General features: G+C 48.9%; 3 protein-coding genes across 4 annotated transcripts in view; 2 read left to right on the top strand and 1 right to left on the bottom strand.

Moving 5' to 3' along the window:
* bel (ATP-dependent RNA helicase bel) overlaps window positions 1-15,583 on the top strand; it is a 57,037-nt gene extending 41,454 nt beyond the window's left edge. For both annotated transcript variants that reach the window (XM_084595289.1, XM_084595288.1), the window contains exons 12-13: window positions 9,125-9,299; window positions 9,566-15,583. In XM_084595289.1, coding sequence (XP_084451415.1) covers window positions 9,125-9,299; window positions 9,566-9,833 — 443 coding nt within the window. In that variant the 3' untranslated portion in view covers window positions 9,834-15,583. The remainder of the gene's footprint in view (window positions 1-9,124; window positions 9,300-9,565) is intronic.
* On the top strand, window positions 2,167-4,389 carry LOC146199910 (uncharacterized). Its single transcript, XM_084595885.1, has one exon. It carries the CDS (start codon window positions 2,326-2,328, stop codon window positions 4,387-4,389), a length of 2,064 nt encoding a protein of 687 aa, XP_084452011.1. The 5' UTR covers window positions 2,167-2,325.
* Window positions 15,584-15,606: 23 nt separating the features above from the next.
* LOC146199911 (semaphorin-1A-like) lies at window positions 15,607-23,766 on the bottom strand. Its single transcript, XM_084592228.1, has 2 exons — window positions 23,509-23,766; window positions 15,607-17,172 (listed from the first exon to the last, which is right to left on the bottom strand). The coding sequence occupies exons 1-2, from the start codon at window positions 23,764-23,766 to the stop codon at window positions 15,607-15,609; spliced, it is 1,824 nt and encodes a 607-aa protein (XP_084448354.1).
* Between the last annotated feature and the right edge of the window lie 1,246 nt (window positions 23,767-25,012).

Below are 25,012 nucleotides of genomic sequence, written 5' to 3' on the forward strand. Positions count from 1 at the left end.
TTTTTTTTTTTGGTCGCTGCGGGTAACTAGCTCTTGTATCATTTCTTCGGCTTTATTCCTGGTTTTCAACCAAATCCGAAGGCTGTAGCGCTGTCGTGTCTCAGTGGACACAGTCGCTCGCTCAGTGCCGGCGCCAGCACGCACTGTAGGCTTACTTCAACCGTGGTGATGTCTTTGCTTGCCACTGGTTCCTGCATATTCTCGGAACTTTCGAAAGTTTTCACTGCGCACGCTTTTTCTTTTTGCCAAATTCGTTGCGCGAGCGAAATTTTGTGAGAGGAATGGTCTCTCATCGATCATGGCCTTCCAAAAATGGGACGACGGGCTGGGCTGCCGCCAATGGGCAATCCCCTCGTTTCACGCTTCACCATTGCTAGTGTGACTGACTAGCCTGCATTTTTTTAATATTCACCGTTGCTTTGCATGTTTCAAAAGTGCTTTTGTGATCATATCAATCGTTCTCACGGCCGGCACTGGTCTTAAAGGTCCACGGAAACGGCCCCCAAGAAGACACTGATAAACGCGTTCAATGTGTAGAACGAATTATTTTGAGCATTAAACCAAAGTATAACTCCTTAGAACAAAGCCAGTGATTTATTATTAATTTTTAAAAACCGTTTTTTGAACTTCGCGGGCACAGAGGATGTCGTTTGGCGGTGTCGCATGGAACTATTTCCCAGGACCGTGACGTCACGGGCATGTTGACTGGCAAGCAAGCCAGAAGCTGCCATTCGCTACGGCCACTGCAGCCATGACGTCACGGACACACTTCCGGTAGCTGCGAAAGTCGTCTGCTCGTGCGCTGCTCGAACTCTGTGCGGGCTGTTACAGCTCGCCGCCCTTATCGGTTAGGTGGCCATTGCCCATTAAGTGCAACCGAAGCGACGCAGGGATCGGCAGAACGAAGCTTCATTTACAAATATCTTATTTATATAACGTGGTTTCAGGAGTATCGGAGTGTAGTCCGACGAGGCGTCAACAGCACGGTCAAGCACCGCACGATGGCAGCACCTCCTTGACCGCCGTAAACGCCGCCGCTGTGTCCCTCCTCCCGCATACCGTTCGCGACCGACACGGCGGATCGTTAGCACCGATGTCCGAAATAAAGCGTGCTAAAATTTGTTGGCGTCTGGAATATTGAGCCGAATATCAAGTATGAAGCCCTCGTGAGGATCGCTGACCAGCAGCAAATTGCTGGTAAGAATGATAGCCGTGATACAAGCTAGTTTCTGCTCAAGCCAGCTGCCGCATTTCGGCTGATCCGATCTGCTTGTACTAGCTCTGCAATTAATGCGTCGGTAGAGTTAATCCTATAATTATTTTACTATGGCAGGATAGGAATCACTATAAGGCAGTTTCATAAGTAGATGATTTACGACAGCGTTGATCATGTTCCAAAGCGTCGACCGCCGCGGCTTCGAAGCGAAACAATAGGCCTAGCGACGACTAGGGACGGTCACGCACGGCGCCGGCGTTCGCCGCGCTCGCACGTTCCACCCCCGCGGTAATTGTGTAACGTACCTCAGCCTGCTCGCGGCATCCCGTGCTGCAAGCGTTGCAAACTCGTGTACTTTCATAGCTAAGGCCGCGTATTTTTTGGCGTTCTGCTCAGCAACAAGCCGTTCAAACGATACTGTAGGCACGACAAGGCTTCAGTGCTCAGTCGCTGCGCTGTCGGCCGTAATCGAAGACGTCGGGCGGCACCATATTCTATACACCGATCTTTAAGGGGGGACGCGGGTCTTAGAACGGCCAAAAATGGCCAAAAAGTCGGTTTTGGGAAAAACTCATTTTCAAAATGTTTGTACTATTGAGCACCTGCCTTGTAAATATTAACGCTGAATTCAATCGGGAAATACGGTAAAATCGACTTTCTAAACAGCACGGGAGCCCCGAAATGCCCCGAAACGTGCGAAATTTGTTGAACTTCCCGCGCTCGCCGCGGGTGAAGCACCCGGCCGATCGCCGCCATCTTGGGCTCGTTTTGAAGCTTGTTTCTTTGTGCGTATTTTGCGCCGTGTCAAAATGGCGTCAGCATAGGAGAGCGACCGCCCTCGCCAGTTTTCCGAACGCCTTTCCTGCGCCGCTGATTGGCCGAAGCTCCCGCGCGCGAGGCGAGCCTTCCATTCCAGTCCTCCCATTGGCCGACCGGATCCGGCGTGCCATTTTTTTTCTTTCTGTTTTCTTTTTGCGCTTGCCGTCGTGAAACTCGCATCGCACGCCTGACCGCGTCTCTTTTTGCGCAGCGCTCGCTTAGAGAGGTTTCACGAAAGCATTTTAGTTTAATCTTTCCTACGTCGCATACGTTCTGGGCACAAAGTAGCGATGCCGGGAGACGCGCGTTTGAAGACGACGACGCGAAATGCGTTCGGGAGGAGGAAGCGTCGGCCACCCAACGCGAAGCGAGGTTCGACGTCGGTATGTTCAACCGTACCGAATGAAAACGGCTCGCTGCCACAACAAGCATCGCCTGCCTTATCGCCTGTCCGCTGTTCGACCATGCCGGATGATGATTCCCAACCACAGCGATCGTCGCCTGTTCCATCGCCTACCCACCGTTCGACCATGCCGGAGGAAGAAAGTTCGAAGCCGCAGCTAGCGTCGTCTGCCGCATCGCCTGCCGCATCGCCTGATGAACTTGCTCCGGAATCGAGGCCCGGTCCCAGCACGTCTCGTCGACTCGACACGGGGTTTTACACGGCAAAGGAGATCGCCACGCGTACGCAACACGCAGACACAGTCAAGCGCGGCATGGATGCTAAGCCGGCAACGCAGCGCAAATTCGATCTGCTTGAAGTGAATCTGGAGCACACGGAGGAGGCAGAATCGGGCACTAACTTTGTCGTGGTGGACATGGCAGTGCTGAAGGAGCTTTTTGCGCAAGTGAAGTGTGGCAAGTGCGGGCTGTCTGCGCTCGATCTCAACAAGTCCGACAAACAGTACGGCCTAGCAGTGAAACTGGAGGTGACGTGTTCGGCGTGCGACTATCGTGTGGCGCGTTTTTCGTCGCCGAGGACTAAAGGACCTGCCAAAATCACACCCTTTGAGGTGAACATAAGGGCAATGAAAAGTATACAGAGCATCGGGAAAGGTGTTACGGCCCTCTCTGATTTCTGTGCCGGAATGAACCTGTCGCACAGAGGTCTCCACCACAAAACGTTTCAAGCCCACCTAAGGAAAGTGGTCGAGGTTTGCGAGGGCACTGCAGCAGCCTCTGAAGCTGCTAGTGTTAGTGTTGTCAGGGAAGTTTATAGAGACCTTTATCAGCCTCCAAATAACATTGACGTTATTTTTGACGGCACCTGGATGACCAGAGGGCGGTCATCACATATTGGAGTGGGCTGCATCATTGAAATGTACACTGGTCTAGTAATTGATCATGTTGTCCTTTCCAACTTTTGCCTTGGATGTACCATCGGTCCTAAACCTTCAGATGAAGGTTATGAAGACTGGCTGGCAGAGCACGAATGCCAGAAGAACATAGACTGCAATTCAGGGCGAATGGAAGTTGAGGCAGCCCTGGTGATGTTCAAGCGTTCGCTCTCCAAAAATGGACTCCGCTACACTACAATACTTTGTGATGGAGACAGCCGCACATTCCACGCTTTGCAGGCAGAAAACGTTTATGGGTTTGTCCCCATAGAAAAAAAGGACTGCCTCAATCATGTGCACAAGCGTATGGGCACTGCACTACGAAGTTTAGTGGAAAAAAAAAAGGCCCAGGGCGAAACACTCGGAGGCAGAGGAAAATTGACTCAGGAAAAAATTAAAAAGATAACCAACTACTACGGGTACGCCCTCCGCAGCCACACACATGACGTGCCAGAAATGAAGAGGGCAGTACAAGCCACGCTTCGACACATGTCTTCGACAGACAGTGCCCCCGACCACAGCTTGTGCCCCGATGGCGTGAACTCATGGTGCAAATACAATCGTGCTATCGCGAATGCCGAGGAGCCTCCTGCTCACAAAGACTGTTTACCAGCCTCTGTTTGCACAGCACTAGAGCCAGTTTTTGCTCGACTCAGTGATGACGCCTTGCTGGAGAGGTGTGCTGATGGCAAGACACAAAATTCCAGTGAGTGCCTGCACTCTGTAATTTGGACACAAGTGTCCAAGAACAGCCATGCATCACTGCTCAGTGTAACAAGAGCAGTTGCTGAAGCTATTGCAGTATTCAACCAAGGCAGAAGAGAAACTAATGAAAGTGTAGCTTTGGGCCTTGGCTACACTCCAGGCTGCAACCTCCTTCGCCGGAGTCTTGAAAAGGACAGGATGAGGCTGCAGAAATCTACAGCAGCCTTCTTCAGCAACAACGCTGAAAAAAAAAGTCTTTCTAGGAGGCACAAGGGAGACAGGTGCCCTGACTACGGCCCCGGACAATTGTAAATTTCCGTCAGCACGAACCACACCAGACAGCCCTGGAGAGGTGCAAATCACCATCAGCATTGACTAGAACTGTTTATTAATAGAGGTTTTGCAGCCCTCGTGCAATAATTAGCAATATGCTATTGAAATATTGCTATTGTCTTGTCTACACATAAGGTCCGCAAATTTTGCTGAATTCCCAATGGCCTATGCTATCTTGGCCTTGGATTGTCCGCGATATCTTCACTTTTAGTTGACATATCCAGAATCTAAAGACAGTTTCAGAAATGTGAAGAATATGTGATTTTCAGTGGGAAATATCACATTTCAGGTATCAGCGGTTCATAATATAACATATGGTCAAACTTCAAATGCAGTTTTCTCGGTTTCATATTTTTGGTCAGTCTCCTCAGCCTTACGCAGGGTTTTGATAACTTCTTTTTGGTTCACAAAAATAACATTGGTACCATTTTCTTCGGAAAGGAATGAGGTACCCGATGACATTCTTACTTTTTTTGTTTAGTGCATGCATAAAAAGCAATTTACAATTAGCCTAACGAATTTCAGAGTCATATACTGCAACCTTTTACTCTTGACAGCAATATCAGGATGACATGTCTTTAGAAAAAAACGAAGAATGTCATCGGGTATGGGAGCTCTCTGGCTATCAATTCATGTAATTAAAAGCAACAAAATGGAATGAGAAAGTTCATTAATGGTGCGTAAGAAATTACCTAATTACACTCTAGACTTTGTAGAATAACTTTTGATCTAAAGCTACTAGCTCAATTATGATTAGATTTTTGGAATCAGGAGATAAAAACACATCTGTATGCAAAGTTTCACAAGGTTCTACCCATAATTAAAAAAGTTAGTTTTAAGACCCTCGTCCCCCCTTAAACGTGATACAGTGGGCAAATGAATAACTTTGTGAAGCAGACCCGCTCGTACGTTTCGCGCACTCGGGCGCCGACGAGCAGCTTCCGTCAACAGACGCCGTCATAACCTCAGTTAACGACGCAAACCGAGGTCGTCAAGCTCGGTTTGCGGTAACCGCGGTTAGTGGTGCAACCATGGTTTGGTCCGCCGTGTAACATAGGATAACCACGGGTTCGCGGTTACACTAACCGTCGCTGCGCGAACTGGCGAACTCCTCAGGTGTGTGCAAGCGAGGACGGGTTGGCGCGAGCACGCCAAGTACGCCACCAGCGAGCGGGCGCGCGGCAACCGGAAGTTCGTCGAAGTGACGTATGTCTGGGCGGAGCTTTGAACTTGCTTGTATTTTTTGTTTTTTTATGGCTCCCTTCAGCGTATGAGTTGAGAGGGAAAATTGGAAGGGTCGTTTTTAATCGCTGATATCTCTGGTGTTGCAGAAGCTAGATCGAAAATTTTTGCGGGAGAATGATGGGTGGTTCAATAACTATCAGTGTTATGGCGTTGTTTATCCTTCTTTGTGACCCCTTTCAGTGGACCTTTAAGGCATAGCCGTATCAAGAGTGTATTAAAAATGAAAGCAGCATGTCCAGCAGTATCGTTTGCGAGAGGCATCCAAGACGGCATCGATAGATTGTACTGTTCAGCCGGTACTCATGATCCCCACCCACGCCGCCATTCTTAGCGTTTCTCAGCCGAGAGTTCTGCAGATGTTTTTTTTTTTTTTTCCCCTTTTTTGCAAATTGCGCAAGAAATCTTGTCGCTGTGCGCAGGGATGTGGCAGTTCGAGCTTTAGCTCCAGCATGGGACCCTGCCTGCGGCCCTGCATCCGCTGTACAGCAAAGTTCCATTCTGAAACATTACCCAATTTGTTATGTCATTTCTATAAGTATGCCGCTGTGTTTAACCTTAAACTTTGTAGAAGTTTATTAATATGGCAAGACCGTTATATCATAGAATTTAGGTAATTGTTTGGCAAGCTCTTGCCAGTATATGGGGAGGGTATGGTAATATGTTTAGTACAGTCGAAGACTGATTTTTCAGACATGCTTGATTATTTGGACTTTTTCCCAGCCCCACAGCATACCTTATAAACGCGAATGTATTACGAGGCTCAAAGTTTTGGACACTGTAGTGAGGGCTATTTGATTTTTCGGACATTCCAAGCCACACTGCCACACATTTTGACCGGTGCCGCCGCCATCTTGTTTGTTTACTTTTTCCTTCGGTTGCTTCGAAACCAGTGCTGGCCTGGCGTGCCACTCCTCAGTTAAACTGACGCTGGATCGAGGCTATATTATTTGCCTAGCAGCTTCCGCTTCCAGAACAATGTCGCTGCCGGAGTGTTTTTTTTTTTTTTTTTTTTTTTTTTTTTTTTTTTTTTTTTTCTTTTAGCTTGATCGCTTCGACTGCCTGTTCTTCTGTGTGTTTGCCGTGCGTTGCCGAGCATAGCGAGTAGGCCTAGCCATGTTTCATATAGGGGCTCTCGTCCCGCTCACTTTCTCTCTCGAGTTCCTTCTCGCGGTCTTGGCTATCGCCGCTCGGTCCATGCATTTGTTTGAGGCACAATCTTCTGCTTCGCAATACGTCTTGAAGTGGCATGGCCATGATGAAAGCATGAGTGGCCAAGATATTCTAACTGGAGGGTTATAGCGGTTACCGCTTAGCATGATCCGTTTCTGCAGGGCACACCTGCCGTGTCTGCACCATCCAGCGCGAGCGCACTGGCGGCTGTACCCGCCATATCGAATCACAGGAGCGAGTGAGCATAGCGGCACGCGGAAGCCGATCACAGTAGCAGATTGCGCTGTGCTATAACTCCCTGTTATCGGCATATAAAGAAAACATGGGGAGCAGCGAGTTTCGTGGTATTTAAAGCTGATTTTTCGCAGAAAAGTGATTTTTTTCAAGTTTAGATTTTTCAGACTCTTCAATTATTGGACCATTTCCGGGGCCCCGCCAAGTCTGAAAAAACGGTCGACGGCTGTACATTTTTTAAATCTGGAAGGAAAAATGCATCTGTGTGCAAAGCTTTGTGAGAATCTAGCCATAACTAAAAAAGTTGGTTTTAACACCCTCATCTCCGCTAGAAATCAGAGATGCTCTTTTGCCGCATCCAGTAGTTTGCGGCTCCAAAGGTCCTGTTCTCGAGTTACTAGGTGAAACATTTCAGAACTTCTACAGTGGCACTCAACAAAACTGCGGGGGAAAGTTCAGCGATCCGATGCCTTCAAGAGCAGATGTGAAAATCAAAGCCTTGCATGAACATGGTGCCACTTTTTGCTGTTCTGTATTTAAAAGGCAATAAATGATAAATGAGTGTGGCAGTCAAGTGCTGAAAGACCCGAAAGACCGCACACGCTGCACCTCCACTTCGTGCCTCCCCTGCCTCATGCTCTGCGCTTCACAGTGCTGGGAATGTTCGCTCGTTTCTTCCCCTTTCCTATTTCTTGGTGCACTTTTACTCTCCCTTGCTTTCTGAATGGACCGCGCCACCTCCTTTCAGTGTTTGTAGACATCTTTACTCTTTTTTTTTTCCGTACGTGCTGCGTGCTTTCCCTCACGGCTCCAAGGCCTTCGTAAAGTAGGCTTCTCCTGAATGCTGCCTAAGCCTGGTGGAAAAGCCACTTAAAAGGACACTAGGTGTTATTTTTGTTTTGAAATACAAAAAATTATTTTCTTCGCGATTAGGTAGTGTGCACACGACAATGTCTTATCGTGGGAGTCGTCGCCCTATAACTGATTTTTACCAAAAATATCTTTACTATACAGGGGGGAAAATGTAAAGTTGTCTATGGAAGATGAACTGGGACTTCAGTTTCACTTTACTATATCCTAGTTCTTACTTTATCCAAGTTTACTATAGCGGGGTTCTACTGTACAAAAAAATGGTGCAGGCGAGGCCTGCATAGCACATACTTGCAGCGTCTGAGGCATGGCGGAAGAGTGGTCGTGGCACGGAACATGTACTGCCACTGACGTAGTGCAAAGATAGGGTAGACCACGCCGTGAGATGAATTGAAGGAGAGATCATGTGACAAAAACGGCATGCCCGTCGTGTTGCAGTGAAGCATGTCTTCTCTGCATGTGCACGTTTCGGCGGTCCACAGGGCGCACTGTGGACCAATTTTTTGTGCTGAGAGTGCTCCGGCTGGATCGCTTCGCCTATAAATCTTCACCATATGTATTTGGCTTTGCCTCGCGGCAGGAAACTTCATTTCGAGCATATGCTGGGAGCTAAACGATTGGTGGCCTCATTATATTTCTCAGCAAAAATGACGTTTTTCTCGTTTCTAAAACTCCTGAATGTGTCAACAAAAAATGAATTGCTTTCTCACAAGCTCCCCGAGGCCAAGATAATATATGCCAGTAAGAAGTCTGCATTTTTTAAATTTATTTATTTAAATTAAGGATGGACCCGAGCTTTAAAAACGGGAACATTGCAAGAAAGTTGATTTTTGGGAGAGTGTATTCCGGTAGTGTGTGTTGTAGACTCCCCTTTCTATATTTATGAATGCCAAATTCTTTGTAGAAATAGTGACATCCGCAGCGGAATCGCAGTCGCCAGCATTGCTACCACTGGCCGCACTAATGCTATCGACATGGTCAGATAAGAACCCGACCAAAGCAAAGTCAGACTAAATTGATTGTGGCACGTTCACAGGTACAGCTTTCCTTAATTTTTTGCAATGGCGAAACCATTGTTCTCCCAGTAATGCTCCTGATGCAGCTACCGTGGCACTGGTGTGGACCGCAAAGTCCTTGTGGCAAAAGAAAGGACTCTTGAATTTTGCATGAAATTTTAATAAAATATTTGTCATAGGCTTGGCGACGTCCTTCTTCAATGAGAAGAACCGCAACATGGCTCTGGACCTAGTGGAGCTGATAACTGAGACCAAGCAGGAACTGCCGGACTGGCTGGCCTCCCTGGCCAAGGAAGTGCAGGCAGAGCAACGAGCCACCAACCAGCGCCGCTTTGGCTCGGGAGGAGGGCGCAGGTAAGCACAAAGTATATTTTGTCATTGCTGCAATGTGGCCCAGTTGTGTTGCTGTTAATAAGACAGTAGAAGCCTGTTAAATCGAACTTCAGGGGACTGGGGAAAAAAGACGAATTATCGAATGGCCCCAAAACTACTGACAACAGTTTGCAGTATGTCAAGTTTACTGTATTTACTGGGGTAGTGAACCCACATGCATAAGAACCAATTCTCCACTTTTGCCACCCTATGCTTCATGTGTTGCCGCACGTTTCTCTTTTGCGCAGCTCCCGTTATTCCTCGGGTGGCTTTGGCAGCCGTGACTACCGCCAGTACGGTGGCGGAGGAGGAGGAGGAGCTCGGGACCTTCCCAGGGGAGGACCCCCCAGCGCTGGAGGCATGGGAGGCCGCAGCGGAGGACCTGGCGGCTACGGGGGAGCGCCCCAGTACGGTGGTGGCGGCGGCTATGGCTCCAACCAATTCATGAGTGGATACCGGCCCAACAGCTATGGAGGCAACTACAGCAGTTCCTCCAACGACTGGTGGGGCAATTGAGAAGCCTCTCCACCAAAGCCAACATGCCTCCCCACTGTTGTCTTCTCTCTCTCTCCTCCCCCACCTCCCCTCCCACCCACCACCTCACACTCGACCACCCTCATACAGCTGCTTAGCCACACCTGGGCAGTGATGCAGTCTACGAGTGTCATCATCCAGTCTGTGTGCTGAATGAACTACTAGACGAGATGCTTGGGCAGACCTGGGATGGCACATTTCTCCCCTTATTCGTGGCCCTGGTTGCATTTTTTGTTTGGTTTTAGGTGCTTGCTAGCCTTAGCCCTGTGGCTCAGCAGCTGTGTGGTGTGCGGGAACGTCTGTTGTCCTCTAAAGGGATTGAGGAATTTTACTGGGTGGGGAGCCCAACCACGCGTTTTTGCAGATCGCATCTTTTTTTTTCTCTGCCGCTGTGTTGCACCGCCCGCCACCTAGGCGTTTACACATACACATATATATAGTCTCTTCATTTGTGCGTACTTGTGTAAGATAGCTCCATCCCCCCTTCCTGTTCACACGTGTGTGTGCGTTGCATGTGTGTGAGCAAACAGAGACAGACTCGCCAGTGCATGTCACTTTTAATTTGTTCTGATCCTGTGTGTTCGCCTACTGTCAACAGAGCATTTCTCTTGCATACTATCATTTCTTGCTCGCTTTTATTTATATTAAATCGATACAGGAGAGCTTTATTTTCAGTTTATCCTTTGACACGTACCTTCCAGCCGTTACTGGCATACATTTGGGAAGGGTGACGCTTTGAAAGCCAGCCAGCAACTGATGCATTCAGCATCATTCTTTGCCTTGTGGTTAGACGTAGTGCTCCCGAGCGTCCTTGATTAATTATTCGTTTGTCGGTGGCAGCTGGTCTTGCGTGTAACTTGTTAAAGCAACTGCAACTCGCCTACAGGGGCAGCTTGTGTCGTAATTTGAGGAATTAGTTCTGTTGTGTTGAGCTTGGAAGACGCGCATTTGGAAAAGAGTGTGACTTTGAAGAATAAATTGGAGCACACTTGTTGGCACAGATGAGTAAAGAAAAAGGTGATTCTTAAACTGTTTGTTGGTTCTTGCTTTGCATCACACTGTGGTGTAGATGTGTTCGTTGGAGTATATCCCGTCGTTGAACGTACTCCCAAGAACTACACTTTTGGTGAAAAATGCTATCTTGGTGTGTGTCAATTCAGTATAAGGCGGTGGGGAACCTATCGGTAGGTTGTTTTCAAATTGATTTTTGTGGACCTGTCTTCCGCACGTAGCATCTTTCTCCGAAACAAGGTTACACTTCGTTTATTTATTCTGTATGTGTGTTCTGGGTGTGCATGCAGGCCACATTTGTCTTTCCGACTTCCATGTTTGTCTCTGTGCTTGATGAAGACATTGTGTGAACAGCAGCGATAACCAAATCTGCCTTTTGTGCTTTTCATTTTGGGCAGTCAGTCGCAGCAGGCTTGGTCAGGCTGCTTTTATATTTAGCCTCGCGCACTTTTTCTCTGCTCAGAGGTACTCAAGAAGAGCTCTGCGTAATCTCAACCTACTTGCTTATGGAATTTTTCCTGTACGGCAGTTAGCAACTGATGAACTTCGGCATCCTAGTGAGTTACTTTCACAAGTACCTATCATACAGTCGTCAAACCTCTTCACAACATGTCGTGCTGTGGAGAGCCGTTGTGCTGCAGCCTGTGAACACTGGTTTTGTGCACAGTGTGTAGTATGTTTCAGTTTGTTTTTTGTGGTTTTGGTCACTGTGTAAGGCGGCACGATGCAGAAAAAATGCTGTTGTGGTGCTTTGCTAGAGGCTGCTAATGCAAGCATTAGCCACGAGTATTCTCAAGCACCGTGCTGTCATGAAGTGGTTGCATCCGTCTGAGGTGAACAGGGTTGGGAAAAGCTTGATGGTTTTCAGCGGTCGAAGTTGAAACGAGTGGAATGCTATTTTAAACCAGTTACCCGGTGTGCCAAGAACGGCTTGTACCCAAGAATGTACACGCGCGGACTCGGAATGCTTGTTTTGTACCCTGAGGAACAGGGAGCAGCACCTCCATGGAAATGCGCCATGTGCTGTTTACGTGGTATCGTTGCAATTGCTTGTGTTACTGTCGGGTAATCATTTTTTTCTACGCTTTTTCTCTATAAACTCGCAATGTAGCATTTTGCAAGTGTTTCTTGTGCTGCACTTTAGCTGAGGTGCACTGTTCTGCGTTGTTTGCCGCCCTGTTGCCGCGTCTTGGCACTGCGCGGCCTCCGGTGCATCGAGCCTCGGGCGGCTGCCACCACGAGGCGGGGCACCACAAAGCTATCAGCGGCACTCTTCCAGAGGACGGCCTCTCTTGTGCGAAGCCTTTCTGGGGTGCAGAGACCTGTTGTGCGAGTGTGCGGCGCATCTGTCAGGCACGCCTTGCCTGCCCAACCTGCCTTGATGAAAGTACATTTGTATCTGAGATGAAGGCCCACAAGGCGGAAGTGTAATGGGGAGGTCCTTTGTGACTTTTTCAGAGGTTTTTGTGGCGGGTGCAGGAGCTTGTGTTCCTTTCTGAGCCTTTTCTCCTCCTCCGCCTGTCGTGGGGATGGGGGAGGGGGTTCAGTAGCAAAGGGCTTCTTTATGTAAGTGTGTAGATTGCTGTTCTTGCTAGGTGTACAGTAACTCTAGTTTTAAAGAAAATCGGCAACTTGAACAAAGCTTGCGAATGCATTTGAGTGGCTGCAGTATCGAAGCAGCTGCGGTTTGGTACTCGTGTACAAGGTTATGCAGATGAACTTGCGAGGCTGAGAAGATTAAAGTGAGGTGCATTTTTTTTTTTTACCTTTTTTTTTTTTCTTGTTGCTTAGGGCCGTCGTTTTTGGTCGAGTGGCTCAGGTGGCAAGCTTTTTTTGATGCAAGCTGCTTTAATTTTTCTCCTATTATTTGTGGCTAAATTTAATACAAGTATGATGGTCAGGGAAAGGGTTGACGGGCTTTGGGTGGGGGGAACTGTCAATCTGTCCGTGGATGCGCAGCGGCGCGTCAGAGCAGAGACCTTCCGTGGCCAAAGAAACAAAACCTTGAGTGGAAAAATTGATCCACTCGCACACTCTCTGGGCGGCGTCTTTCTTTTTTGTGGCCAGGACGTGCAGGTTTTTTATTCTGCCAAGAGGAGGGGGCTAGGGACCATGACAGTGGGGGAAGTATTCCCGGGGCTGCACGTACAACACACACCCCTCTCTCTCCCTTTTTGTTTTTCTTGCTTTCTGGGTGCATGCTGCCCCACATCGTGGGTGGCGCAATGGAGGGGGCGGGAGGAACGTCGTTGGCCACCCGTGTGGCGGTCTTCCGCTGCCTGGGGACGCGCAGACATTTTCCGGAAGTTGACCTGTTCTAGAGGAGTGGGTCCCAATCCCTCACTGTGCAGAATTGCTTGTTAGTCGTCATAGCTGCTTAATCCTTGGGTGTGCAGCCAGGGCCTAGATTTGAGAATAGCAGTGCGGTATATCCAGGTTTTAATTCTGGATATTGTGAAAGTGGTGGGAAGTAGGAAGTCCAGGGAGGTGCTTGAGGAGAGCAGACTTGTTTGACTTGACTGGGTTCGAGGCGAATGAGTTCCTAGGGATCACACACAGTTCTTTATTGCATTCTCATTTGTTAAAGAAACCATCCCTTGTAATATATGTATGTACGTCGCTGCGCTTTCATTTGTGCGGGTGGTCACGCGTCACCTCCATGCAGTTGTATGTGTGTATATATGGCCTGCAGGTTTATTTCGGTTCCATTCTCTCCGGGCATGAGCTACATTATCACTTTTTTCTCCTCTGCTATGAAAGTCTGTGATCACACAGGGAGCAAGATAGGTTTTCTGCTGCCATCTGCAGGGAGGAAATGGAGTATGTGTTCTAGATTGAGTGGAGTATTGCAGAGATCTTGCATTGTCGGCGCAGTGTCTGCTCGGAAGCTGTTCTTGCAAAATCTGTTTGATGAGGCACTTTTCTGGGCAGTGCTGGCCAGAGCTTTTCCAAGTCTAGTCTTCATCCCTTCCTGTTGGCAAGAAGTGTCTTGCTTTATGGAATGCTGTGCCTTTGGGGTCTGCTTCCAATCTTAAATATAAGGTACGCGTTGAGGGGGATAGGGGGAGGGGTAGTTGGTTTTTACTAGCAGATTAAACGCTGATGCATGGGTTGGGTTTAGGGGCAGGTTCTGAGTAATTTGCTGGTCACCAAGAACTTGATTACCTTTTCTTGGTGCTGCCTTCGCGACTCGCACTTTTGGGCTCTCTCGAGTTCTTCGGAAGGAGCATTGTGCGTGGGTTTGATTTTGGGGTTGACTGGGAGCGCGCTTCCATCCGTTGTGGCTGGTGCATCGTGGCCATTCTTTTTATTTTTCCTTCGACACCAAGAATGTGCCTTATCTACAACTAGCAGTTCGTGTGCTTGAAAAGTCAGTTCCTGGCCGTGCAGTGTCTGCTGCGCGGCACAGGCATTTTTATGTCATCTGTTCAATAGTTCGGCGCACCTGTACATAGGGTCCATCAGCGGGAAGGGAAAGGGCTCATAGCCAGCGGCCCTTATCACAAGTGCATCGCATATTTATACGCAAGACGAGGGTTTTGGCATTGCGGCCATGTGGCCGCTTTCGCCGGTCCGTTGGGTTACTGTACATAAGTCAGAAGATCAAGGAATGGGCGGAGAAGAGCGAGCCGGAACTGGCAGGTGCTTATGCGGTGTGGTTCCCGGTATTTTCGTTCCCTTTTTACATGCGATGCTGTTGGCGTCCGAGAAAGCGCGTACCTTACGAGGGACGCGAAACTTGTACAATTATAGGGGCGGAGTTTTTTTTGCAGGCAGTGTTTTTATGTGTACTACGAGATTATATTCGGGGTTTGGTCAGTCGGACAATGGGGTTGGGTAGGTGTTCCAATTTTAGTGAGACGAATTCACACTTCTGCGTTTTCTGTTTCATAATTTCCTAGTTGAGAGAAACGAACACTGCCAGATAACTTTGTTGAGGGGGTCAAAAACAGTTTTAGTCGCTACTGATGGATTTTGCTTCCCTCGGGGCTTTTACGTTCCCGATTCTTCGTCCTCTTTGAGCGTTTGCTCGGTTCTTTTTCTGTAACGGAACGTAACATGCGTCAGCCTTGGGAGATTCCATTGCCAAACTCCCTCTCGGTCCTGGCGTTAGGTGGGGGAAGACGCCGACGACACAGATTTCTTTATGCCGGAGGTCTCTGCGTTTCGGCGATGACAGCATGTAGAATACTGTCCACCTGAGAACAAATGACCAAAGCACATAGCACTTTTACTCGTGACGACAGAGAAAAAAATTACGCCCATCATTGCGTTCGCGTCTCGTTGCAAGATGCGGCGCTTACGAGTGGCACTGCTTCGCGTGCGTGCCTGAAAAGAAAACGTAGGCCAAATTTAACTCTGTACATTTTGTGATTCGGTGGAGCAAGAATCGCGACACATCCCGCCGATCGTGATTTTGAATAAATGCTAGGTCTGACTAATATAATGAAGGCATGCCGGGCGGGCCTGGCGATATCGCGAAGTACACACAAGTTTAAAAGGCCGACTTCTGTACTCCAGGTATCTTTTTTTTTTTTTTTGTAGTCTTGTCTTTTGCCTTTGGGTGTAGCAAGAGCCTTTTTTTTTTTCTATTTGTAACCGTATGTGGGGAGGATTGTTTGGCCCCAAGTTTTTTGGGCGTTTTTATTGTCCTTGCAGTAATGTGACTTGTTCCAAAAGCCGAGAAATAAAAAAATTGGTAGTCACACACACAAAAAAAACTCGTGTTTCTGAGTGGCGAGCTTCAGCGGTAGTTGAAGTAAGCCATGTCTTTTCTTTGGTTGTGCCTGTACCAGTAACCCACACCGAAGCCGATAACGATGGAGCCCATGATGCAGAAGGTGATGGCGAAGCCCAACGTGTGGGCGCTGTACAGGTGAGAACCACTTCGCGCGGTGCCGCCAGCTGTGTTGTCGATGGACCATGGATCACTGCCGTGCGGGAACTTCATGTTGCTGAGGTGCTTGGAGAACTCGTCTGGGCACTCGAGACTGTGGCCGCTGACCACTTCCTGCACGGCGTTTTTGGGGGCCGGCTGGTCGACGAGAGACTCGCACTTGGTCGTGTCTTTGTTCCATGCGCAGTACGGATCTTGAAGCCCAACGCACTGTGTGCATGTTCGCACCGTCCAGTTGCAGTTGTCTAGCGGGACAGATACCAGTTCGTGGTACGTGGTTACCAGCAGCGTCACCAAGCCGGGCCGTCGCACGATCTTGAGGTCCAGGACGGGGTCTTCTCCTGGGAACACGATTATGTCCTCGATGACCACTGTAGAGATGGAGTTCTGGCCGACGTTGATGGCCTTGATCACATGTCCGTGGCTTGTACCAATGAAGAAGACGTCGTAGCGCTTTCCGCTTGCCGTGCGTACTTGCGGATCGATCCAGAGGCTCGTGTAGTAATAGTCGAAGCCCACGTGGGCCAGCATGGGCTCGCTGAGGTAGTTGTGCACCTCGCTGCGTGACAGAGGGCTGCTGTCCTCCAGGAACTGAGTCACGTTAGTGATTACTGGTGCCTGCGTGGGGCACTTCTCGCGTTCCGGCTTGCCGTCCTTGACCGCGGCGGTCAGGTCGTCCACGCTGAAGGCACATACGGCTGACCCTTTGAACGGGCTGCCTTGTATGCGAAAGAGAGCGTAGAACACGAACGCAGAGTTCCAGCGAGTCATGATGGGACTTACTGTGGCCACGTCGGTGAATACGAACGGCCGGGTTCCATTCAGCGAACAGTGGAGCCGTACCTTCTGCAGCGTGGTCCACATCCAATCGTGCGGCGGCGCACCGCCGGGGTCACTGACGCACACGCGCGCTACTGTAGCCGCGGTGCTGGGCCCGCATTTGTCCTTTTCCGGAGCGCTCTCTGTCAGGAAGAAGTAGGCGTGCTCGTCAAACGCGAAGGCGCCCACAAACTCTGCATCTGCGCCCAGCTGCGTAGGATCCTCGGGCTTGGTTGTCAGGGGTCGTGCGGCTAGCACGGCGGGCGTTTTCGGCTCGCTGGTCCGTGCCGAGAGTCCCGCGATCTGCCTGTTGTTGACGAAGAGCACCGCGGTGCTGGTGTTGCGGTCTTGCGGGCATATGGCCTGGCCGTCGACGTCTGTCTTCCAGGAGTAGTTGCGCTGCATGCTGTCGTACTTATACTCACGGCATCGCGGCGAGTAGGCGTTGGTGCCGCACACTAGCAGGCTCTGTGGCGACAGGTGCCTTGCCACGCGAATGAAGTTGGCGCAGTTGAGGTCCGCCGCCGACTGCGCCAGGGGCTCCGTGCATGCGGGGTTGTTAGAGCCGGATGCTGGCCAGCTAATGTTTCCCGCCTGCGATGGGTAGGCAAAGCTCACTAAGAATAACATTTCGTTGTACAGTCGTGAGCAAAAGTGGTATACAACACTCAGTCGCTGTCGGAGGTCCGGAAAACTGCATTCCAAGTTCATCTAGCAATAGTGATGGGGCCCCATTTTATCCATATGCATGTGTCGCTATCGCTGTCCCTAACGCTGTCGCTAGATGGCCTTTCAAGGCAGTTTTGATGAGCATTGTCAGCGGCTGTGTGTTGTATACCACTTTTGCTCACGACTGTACCTGTCGAGGCGAAATGCTAAACGCGCCAGCTGCTGCTGCTTGCATGTGCGTACATCCTCCTACGCGCCTAATTGCGTACTAGACCAGTTTGCCAGCATTATATATTGGCTTCTCAAATACAAACACTTGGTTACCCGTTTTCTGAAAAAAAAAAAATGGGTTACCGTGAACGCGTACCTTAGAAAAAGTACAGAATTCGGGAAATATCTTGCAGGTAACCAATTGCATTAAAGTGTGTTTCGTGAAAGTTAGATTGATGGTTATTAAGGCGAAAGCCTTACCAGATGAATGGAGTGAGTAAAAGCAGTAGTGTGCGTAGGAGACGATACCAAAAATGTTTGAATTCATATCAATTGTTTGTGGGTGGACCGATTCTTTGCGTAGTTCAAGGCGACGTCATACCGTTTCGCTTCCCGTTTAGCATTCATCGGCTAGTCAAGTTAAGAGACTAGTTTACTAGAGGAATTAGAACCGACGATATATGTATACCTCCAATCGGGACGCTACCGTTTGTCAAACAGTGGAATTTCGTATCAACAAGGCCTTTAGTTTACCGCGGCCGTCTACCACCACCATGCGCTGCCAGCATAACATGCGCTGATTGGTCTCTGCGTGTCGAGTCCGCCGGCAGTTTATTGAGGGGCTTTACATTTGACGGGAACGGGGCGCTGTCTGTCGTCATTAGGGTGTACTGCGCATGCGCACTGATGCTCGCGCGATAACGGTAGGCGGTAGCGCTAATAGGTTGAGCCGCAGCAAGCCGAAACAATCTCGCTTTGAACTTCGCTAGCAAAGTTTCGCTATAGTGCTCTAGAAGAGCACTATAGCGAAACGTTTAGAAGCAGACGATCGTCTGAGGAAGCAGGCGAACGTCTACTTCTACATGCGTCACAGACGTGCTTCTGCTTCTAAACGTTTCCCGACGTGCCCTTCCAGCGCGGAGCTAGGCCTCTGAACTGTCTACATTCATAGGGTTGTTGTTGTTAAGAACTTTATTTTTCCACCGATGTATGAGGTCCCCTACTCTCCGCCCCCGGCACGCAGGCCTATGGGACGTAGGCCGGGGTCTCCGGTATTCACATGACGTCAATGCTGACATCAGTACGCAGCCGACGCCATCTTTGTGTCCCGTTCTGACAGTACGGTCGGCGGCTTAGCTGCTCGTGTGCGTCCGTTTTCTATGCCACTCTACTCCACGCCAGCACTGATGCAATGAAAACTAAATCGGCATCATGAGTAACAGTTCAAATTATCTCCAAAGTCTGCGCGATGTAGACAGAGACCGGTACATAAAAAAAAAGCCTGTGGCACCGACCCGTTTGCAGTCGATGCGCAACTGCGCATAAATATGTGCGACATTCATAAGTTCCTTGGCCTACGGACGAGCTTCGTCACAAGACATCAACTGAAAGGCTACCGACCACTCGATTGATTGATTTATAGGGAGGGAAAGGTACGGTAACTGTCTCACTTGTTTTCTGTGGACACCTCAACCGCGCCGTAAGGGAAGGGAAGAAGGTGGGAGTGAAAGTGGAAAGAGAGAAAGAGGAGCCGTAGTGGAGGGCTGCGGAGTAATTTCGACCACCTGGGGATCTTTAACGTGCGCTGACATCGCACAGCACACGGACGCCTCTTCGTTTCGCCTCCATCGAAATGCAGCCGCCGAGGTCGGGTTCGAACCCGGTTGCTCCGGCACAGTAGTCGGGCGTCTTACCACTGCACCACCCCGGCGGGGCTACCGACCACTTGAAGGACACAATTACATTATATGCAGAGGAGGAGGAGGAATGACTATTTAACAAAAAATTCGAGGCATGCAGGCCTCCTGGGTCTCCGCACGATCCTACTCAAGATCTAAACTTTATGTGATGTTGACCAATGACTGACGGCGATCGATCTTCTCTGGTTAAAGAGCCGCGTTTGAAACAGACAAACTCGTGCTTTGCGAAATTATATGTGCGCCGTACAATGCTTATCCCAGCTAAACCGTTGATTCCCTGTAGCTCAAATGTAGCACCGAAATGGCATTTTTGTAGTCAGTATTTTTGTACCAAACTTGCTTGGTGTATGTGCCTCACTCGATCAAAAGAAGTCTGATGTTTGCATCATCTGTGACGGCAACGAAGCAAAAGAAGCCGCTGCCACAGCGATGGCCCCGGTGGTGCCACCTCGTTGCGTTGCGGGCTCGAAAGAATTTTTTGCAGCAGAACTTCAAATACAGTGCAGTTCTGGCCCAACAAAGTTTTGCTTATTATTTATAAGTAAGTTATAAAGCTCTTCAAACCTTCCGCAAAACAACTCTTTGCAACTCCTGATCGAATGAGGCAGGTACGCTAAACACTGTCCAGCGCTCTCTTGAACGCTTGGCTGGACACGGTGATGCATGTTGTCACGTTGCCGCACTGCCCTTTCGCATGTAATACGGCGTACGCGTGCGGGAAGAGCAGTCGTGCATGGATCGTGGCAACAATGGGCTGCCAGGGAACATCAGGAAAATTCCAGCCCATTTTTTTACTGTAGTAGAAGAGACATCTGGGCGAGTTGGTATGGTGACATGATAGAAAAACAGCGCAACAAACGTGGACGGAGGTGAAGAACAAACTGGACAGGCGCTGACACTCCCAACTGAAGTTTATTGAAAAAAAAAACACAGATATATAACCCAGCCAAGCAGCACCAAACCACACATTAAACAAGAAAATCATGATGACCCCACACACACACCACGTTCAAGAAACAACCTCATTATCTGTTAAAGCGATTGACGGTTCACTAACGCATTTTGCACCCAATCGAATTATATGCCTGGCCTCAATGATTTCCCGGCTAATCTGTGTCGGATGGGAATCCAAAATAACTGTCTGTGTTAGGGAAGGATGGCAGCCGTCACATCCCTTACAGTGTACAACCAGATTAGATCCTCTACCAATCTCTAATGATCTCTCGGAAATCATTGAGGCCAGGCATATCATTCGATTGGGTGCAAAATGCGTTAGTGAACCATCAATCGCTTTAACAGATAATGAGGTTGAGTTTCTTGAACGTGGTGTGTGTGTGGGATTATCATGATTTTCTTGTTTAATGTGCGGTTTGGTGCTGCTTGGCTGGTTTATATATCTGTGTTTTTTTTTTCAATAAACTTCAGTTGTGAGTTCAGCGCCCGTCCTGTCTGTTCTTCACCTCCGTCCACGTCTGTTGCGCTGTTTTTCTATTATGTCTTTTTTTTACGTAGATTTCGCATCTTCTGTGATAGTTGCGCGGTTGAGCCGTGCCAGCCATACGTGGCGTTGCATCTCGGACAGTTGTTTCGTTCGGGCGGAGTCCTTCGCGTGTACTTTCCGAACCTTAAAAAAGCCGAAGTCATTCGCGTAGGCCCCGCAGGTGTGGTACAGTGGTAAAACGCCCGACTACTGTGCCGGAGTTCCCGGGTTCGAACCCGACCTCGGCGGCTGCGTTTGGATGGAAGCGAAACGAAGAGGCGTCCGTGTGCTGTGCGATGTCAGCGCACGTTAAAGATCCCCAGGTGGTCGAAATTACTCCGTAGTCCTCCACTACGGCTCCCCTTTCTCTCTTTGCCCTTTCACTTCCACCTTCCTTCCTTCCCTTGCGGCGCGGTTGAGGTGTCCACAGAAAACAAGTGAGACAGTTACTGCGCCTTTCCCTTCATATAAATAAGTCAGTCAATCAGTTGGCTCAGCTACAGAGCCAGTAGCAAGCCAGTGCATTTTCTTTTCCTTCTTCTTACAGCCACAACAACAACGCTGACATCGCACAACACACGGATGCCACATCGTTTCGCCTCCTGAGCTGACTATATATGCCACTGGAGCTCGAATAGTCAACTGGGTATATCTGCTGTGGACTCTGCGATGTTCAGGTTGCAGTTCCGGTTCGAAAAGAGGATTTCGAGAAACTTTACAACTCGCTTACTGTGCCAGACACTTTCACCAGCGCCCGACAGGCGCTTTGTATTGCACTATGACGGCTTGTGTATCCCAACCGCTGGTGCGATTTGGAACCTATCTTTGGTCTGCATTCATCAGTGATGTCCAATGTTACGGCTCAATCTATCGGCTACATTGTTGGTAATTTTCTGCACCCTTTTAGGGATCCCAACAATCGCAGCTGGCGGATGGAGGAAGTCGCAGCAATCAGACAATTCATGAATATTTTTTTTTTTAATTTACTGTCGTATGGTTCGAATCGGAGCTAATATTCCGCGTGAAAACCAGCAATGTGCAGATGATTGTTAAACGGCGGCTGCTCCGATGCTCGAAATGAATTCAAGTTTCGCACTTAATTCTCGCAAATTTAACCACGTCGCAAGAAGTGAAATGTACATGCATATATCCGTTACCGCGGGCTCCGACTGTGGCGCTGGACATTTTGATTATACGCTTCTCGTCTGCTCTCTTCTGCTCTGAGGATTGATGGACGTATGCTACAAGAACCTCGCTCGCATACCTTTTTTGAAGTGAGGCTTTGAAGATTTAAAAGATGCAGTACAAAACTTCGCAACGAGCTCAATACTTTCTCGTAAATTATAATTATGTAGTACCAAAATTAGTTTCAAATTTAGTAAATGCCGAAATGAGGCAGGAAACCAATTTGCAGTGTTCAGAGCGGTTACATCGTCGTAGGCCACCATATTAGTCCTATAGGAGCGTCATATTGCAGACCGAACCTCGACAACAAAGCTGACGACATCGTCGTCGAAGCATGATTAGTGAAAGCGAAAGGCGACAGTACCAGTAGTTTTCCGTAAACGTGCCAACCGGAACTGCAATGATTTTTTTGTTCGTCTGAAGCGAACGGCTGCCCGATCCAAGGACGCCGCCATGGTTACACGCTGAATGCGCGCTAACTTCTCAAAATTGCGTTCAGTGCATGCTCATTTCCGATCCGCTGTTTCGTTATTCACGTAATCACCACAAGGCCCTCTAAACTAAAACTCCCTAATGTCTCTAATACTCTGACGCAAGCGCTCGTTGTATACAGCGTTCCATGATGTATACGGTGGCTATAGTTCGCTGTTTATTCTAAGTTAATTTTAACGGTTATGACGCCTCTGTTATCTGTACATAGTTCCGGTGGTGCCATTCGATTTCTCGTTGCACGAAACGCATAGCTGCCAGTCAAAGTAGAGACTAGCTCATGACGGAGTGCGGGATTCAAGTGCCCTCCGCAGCGTTTAATGTGTGCCTCCATCGAGTCTCGATTCGAGCACATGTCGAAAGGAAAATAAAGAGGAGGACAGAGAAAGCAGCTGGTGCCTGCTTCGCACATCCTTTGTACAAAAGGGTAGAAATATTTCTCCTCGGGTTTTAGAAAATATCTTAAATGTACTTATTCAAACTTAATATGAAATTGTCGAAACAAAAGAGAGGATATGTTCTGACAAGCATTAACAAGAATAGGTGGCAACCAGCTGCAGCTGCTTCGTATTCATTCGAGTGCGGGGGGGTTCTCCGAGTCATGCCTGACTTAAAAACCCTGGCCCTCCGTAAGCTTTAAAGTCCGGTCACACTTGCGGCTCGCGGAAGTTGTGCGACAGTTTTGACAGAGAAGCAACGGTAGCAAATGGTTGCATTGGTTGAAAAGCGTGAGTCGCAGATCGTTCAAGCACTGCTCGATTTTCGAACCTTGGAATTGCTGGTCGCAAACCGGCAACCAATCAGGGGCTCAGCTGAAGTGTGCGTAATTCAATTTTAGATCCGGATTCTCGGTGCGGTGAACAATCAAGATCACGGGAGCCACGTGATCAATATCGACAAGTCTCGCTCCGAACGAGACCATTGAAAGCAACCAGCGGGTCGTATTTGCAAGTGGGAACATCGGTCGAGCTGAGTGGTCCCCCGGTCCCCCGGTGGCACGCCCTTCGCCACTTATATTTCTTATATTGCTAGTTATATTGCGTTCTTTAATATCCTCAGTTCATGAATTAACTGAACTCCCACTAAAGCGATTCGAGCTCTCCGTGTCCTCCTTTTCGCGTTGAAAGTACCGAGCTTGGACAAAGCCGAGCGAGAATGCGTTACGCTGCTCTACACAGGGTTCGGCGGCATTCCCACCTGGTCTAGCGTGTGGACGCTCAGATTGTAGAGGTAGTTCCGGCCGCCGACGAGCACGTAGTCACCGTCGAGAAGCAGCAGCCTTAGGTACTCGCCCGGCGAGGCGGTAACGTTGTCAGCCGGGAACACCCGTACCAGCTGGTGAGGATACTCCTCGATGAACAGCTTGGGCTCCAGTTGTTTCTCCCAGGTGCTTGATGCGAACGGAAGGAGGGCCACCAACAGCACTAGCCAGAGGATACTAGACGCGGGATGCATTTCCTGGCCGTGGCGTTCGCCTCTGTCACAGGCCTGGCACTACTTCATCCTCGTTGTTATCCTATAGTTACCGCCACGTCGATATAACGCTCCTTCGTCGTCTTCTGTCTTTGGGATGATTCCTGCACTATGCAGTCCTATACGGACTTCGAGGCATATTTATTAATAAGGATAGTTGCATTGCAGCTGAATGAAATGTACCGAGAGACGACGGCAGAGAAATGAGCGTCGCTTGGTCTGGCGACGCCGTGGACAGCACTCACGCCCATTTCGCCAGAAAATGCGGCGCTGTTGTCGGCGTCGGCGCTGTGAGCAAACATTATTCGGATTTAATTATGGCTTGAACCTAGTAATACGAGCGAAAGCTGTGAGAGCAGCGGCCATATCCCACTTAACACCATCTTTGAATCCGGGTTTTCTATATAATAATATTAATAATTTCCCAAGATCAGGGCAGAATTTACACGGGAGAAATGCGTAAGCCTAAGCGTTGCTGTGTTGATCGTGAGATGTGTCAGCGGGATTACGCGAGTGACAAATACTGCGCCTTTACTTTCCTGTAAACCAATCATAGAACGCCGGTGAACTTAGACGTGTTCAGCGCAACGCTGGTTGTGTTGTTGTTGTGGCTGTAGGAAGAAGGAAAAGAAAATTCACGGGCCTTCTACTGGCTCTGTAGCTGAGTCACGTCCGCTGCCTCTGCGGACAGAAGACAGAAAGGAGAAGAAGGAATTAATGAGCTCTACAGAATCTACATTGGAGCAATACGAAAGCACGGATGCTGCTGTTGGTTGCTTCTGGTTGCTTCTGGTTGCTTTTAGTTGCTTAATTCACTTTTTGTTAGCCCATTTTAGTCTTTGGTACTTTCAAATTGCGCGCCAATCCCTTCCTATGCCCTTTTTCTGGCTCTACGTCTGGTTGCGTGACGTCACATCCTTGACGTCATATCCACTATGGCACCCCTTTCTTTCCGCTTTCACTTCCACCTTCCTCCCTTCCCTTACGCGCGGTTCAGGTGTCCACAGAACAGGTGTGGCAGATACTGCGCCTTTCCTTTCATGTGAACCAGTTATTGTAATTAATTACCTAAATAATTTATTGGCCTGATTACTTTTTCGGCAACAAAATTACGTCACCCTCCATCGATTGACACCACTCATTAAGCTCTACCACTTCTCAATTACTCACAGCTATTGCGGACACGATTTTGCGGGCACGTTCTGCGGACAGAAATTTGTGGCAAAGT

Source organism: Amblyomma maculatum, chromosome 2 (assembly GCF_055883805.1).
Source record: "Amblyomma maculatum isolate TAMU_Amacu chromosome 2, ASM5588380v1, whole genome shotgun sequence".
Classification (NCBI taxonomy): domain Eukaryota; kingdom Metazoa; phylum Arthropoda; class Arachnida; order Ixodida; family Ixodidae; genus Amblyomma; species Amblyomma maculatum.

Excerpts from the sequence above, each read along its gene's own strand:
- LOC146199910 (XM_084595885.1), top strand. The coding sequence starts at position 2,326 with ATGCCGGGAGACGCGCGTTTGAAGACGACGACGCGAAATGCGTTCGGG.
- LOC146199911 (XM_084592228.1), bottom strand. The coding sequence starts at position 23,766 with ATGCATCCCGCGTCTAGTATCCTCTGGCTAGTGCTGTTGGTGGCCCTC. Across the intron at positions 17,173-23,508 it reads GCGTCCACACGCTAGACCAG|GCGGGAAACATTAGCTGGCC; the intron begins GTGGGAATGCCG and ends TACCCATCGCAG.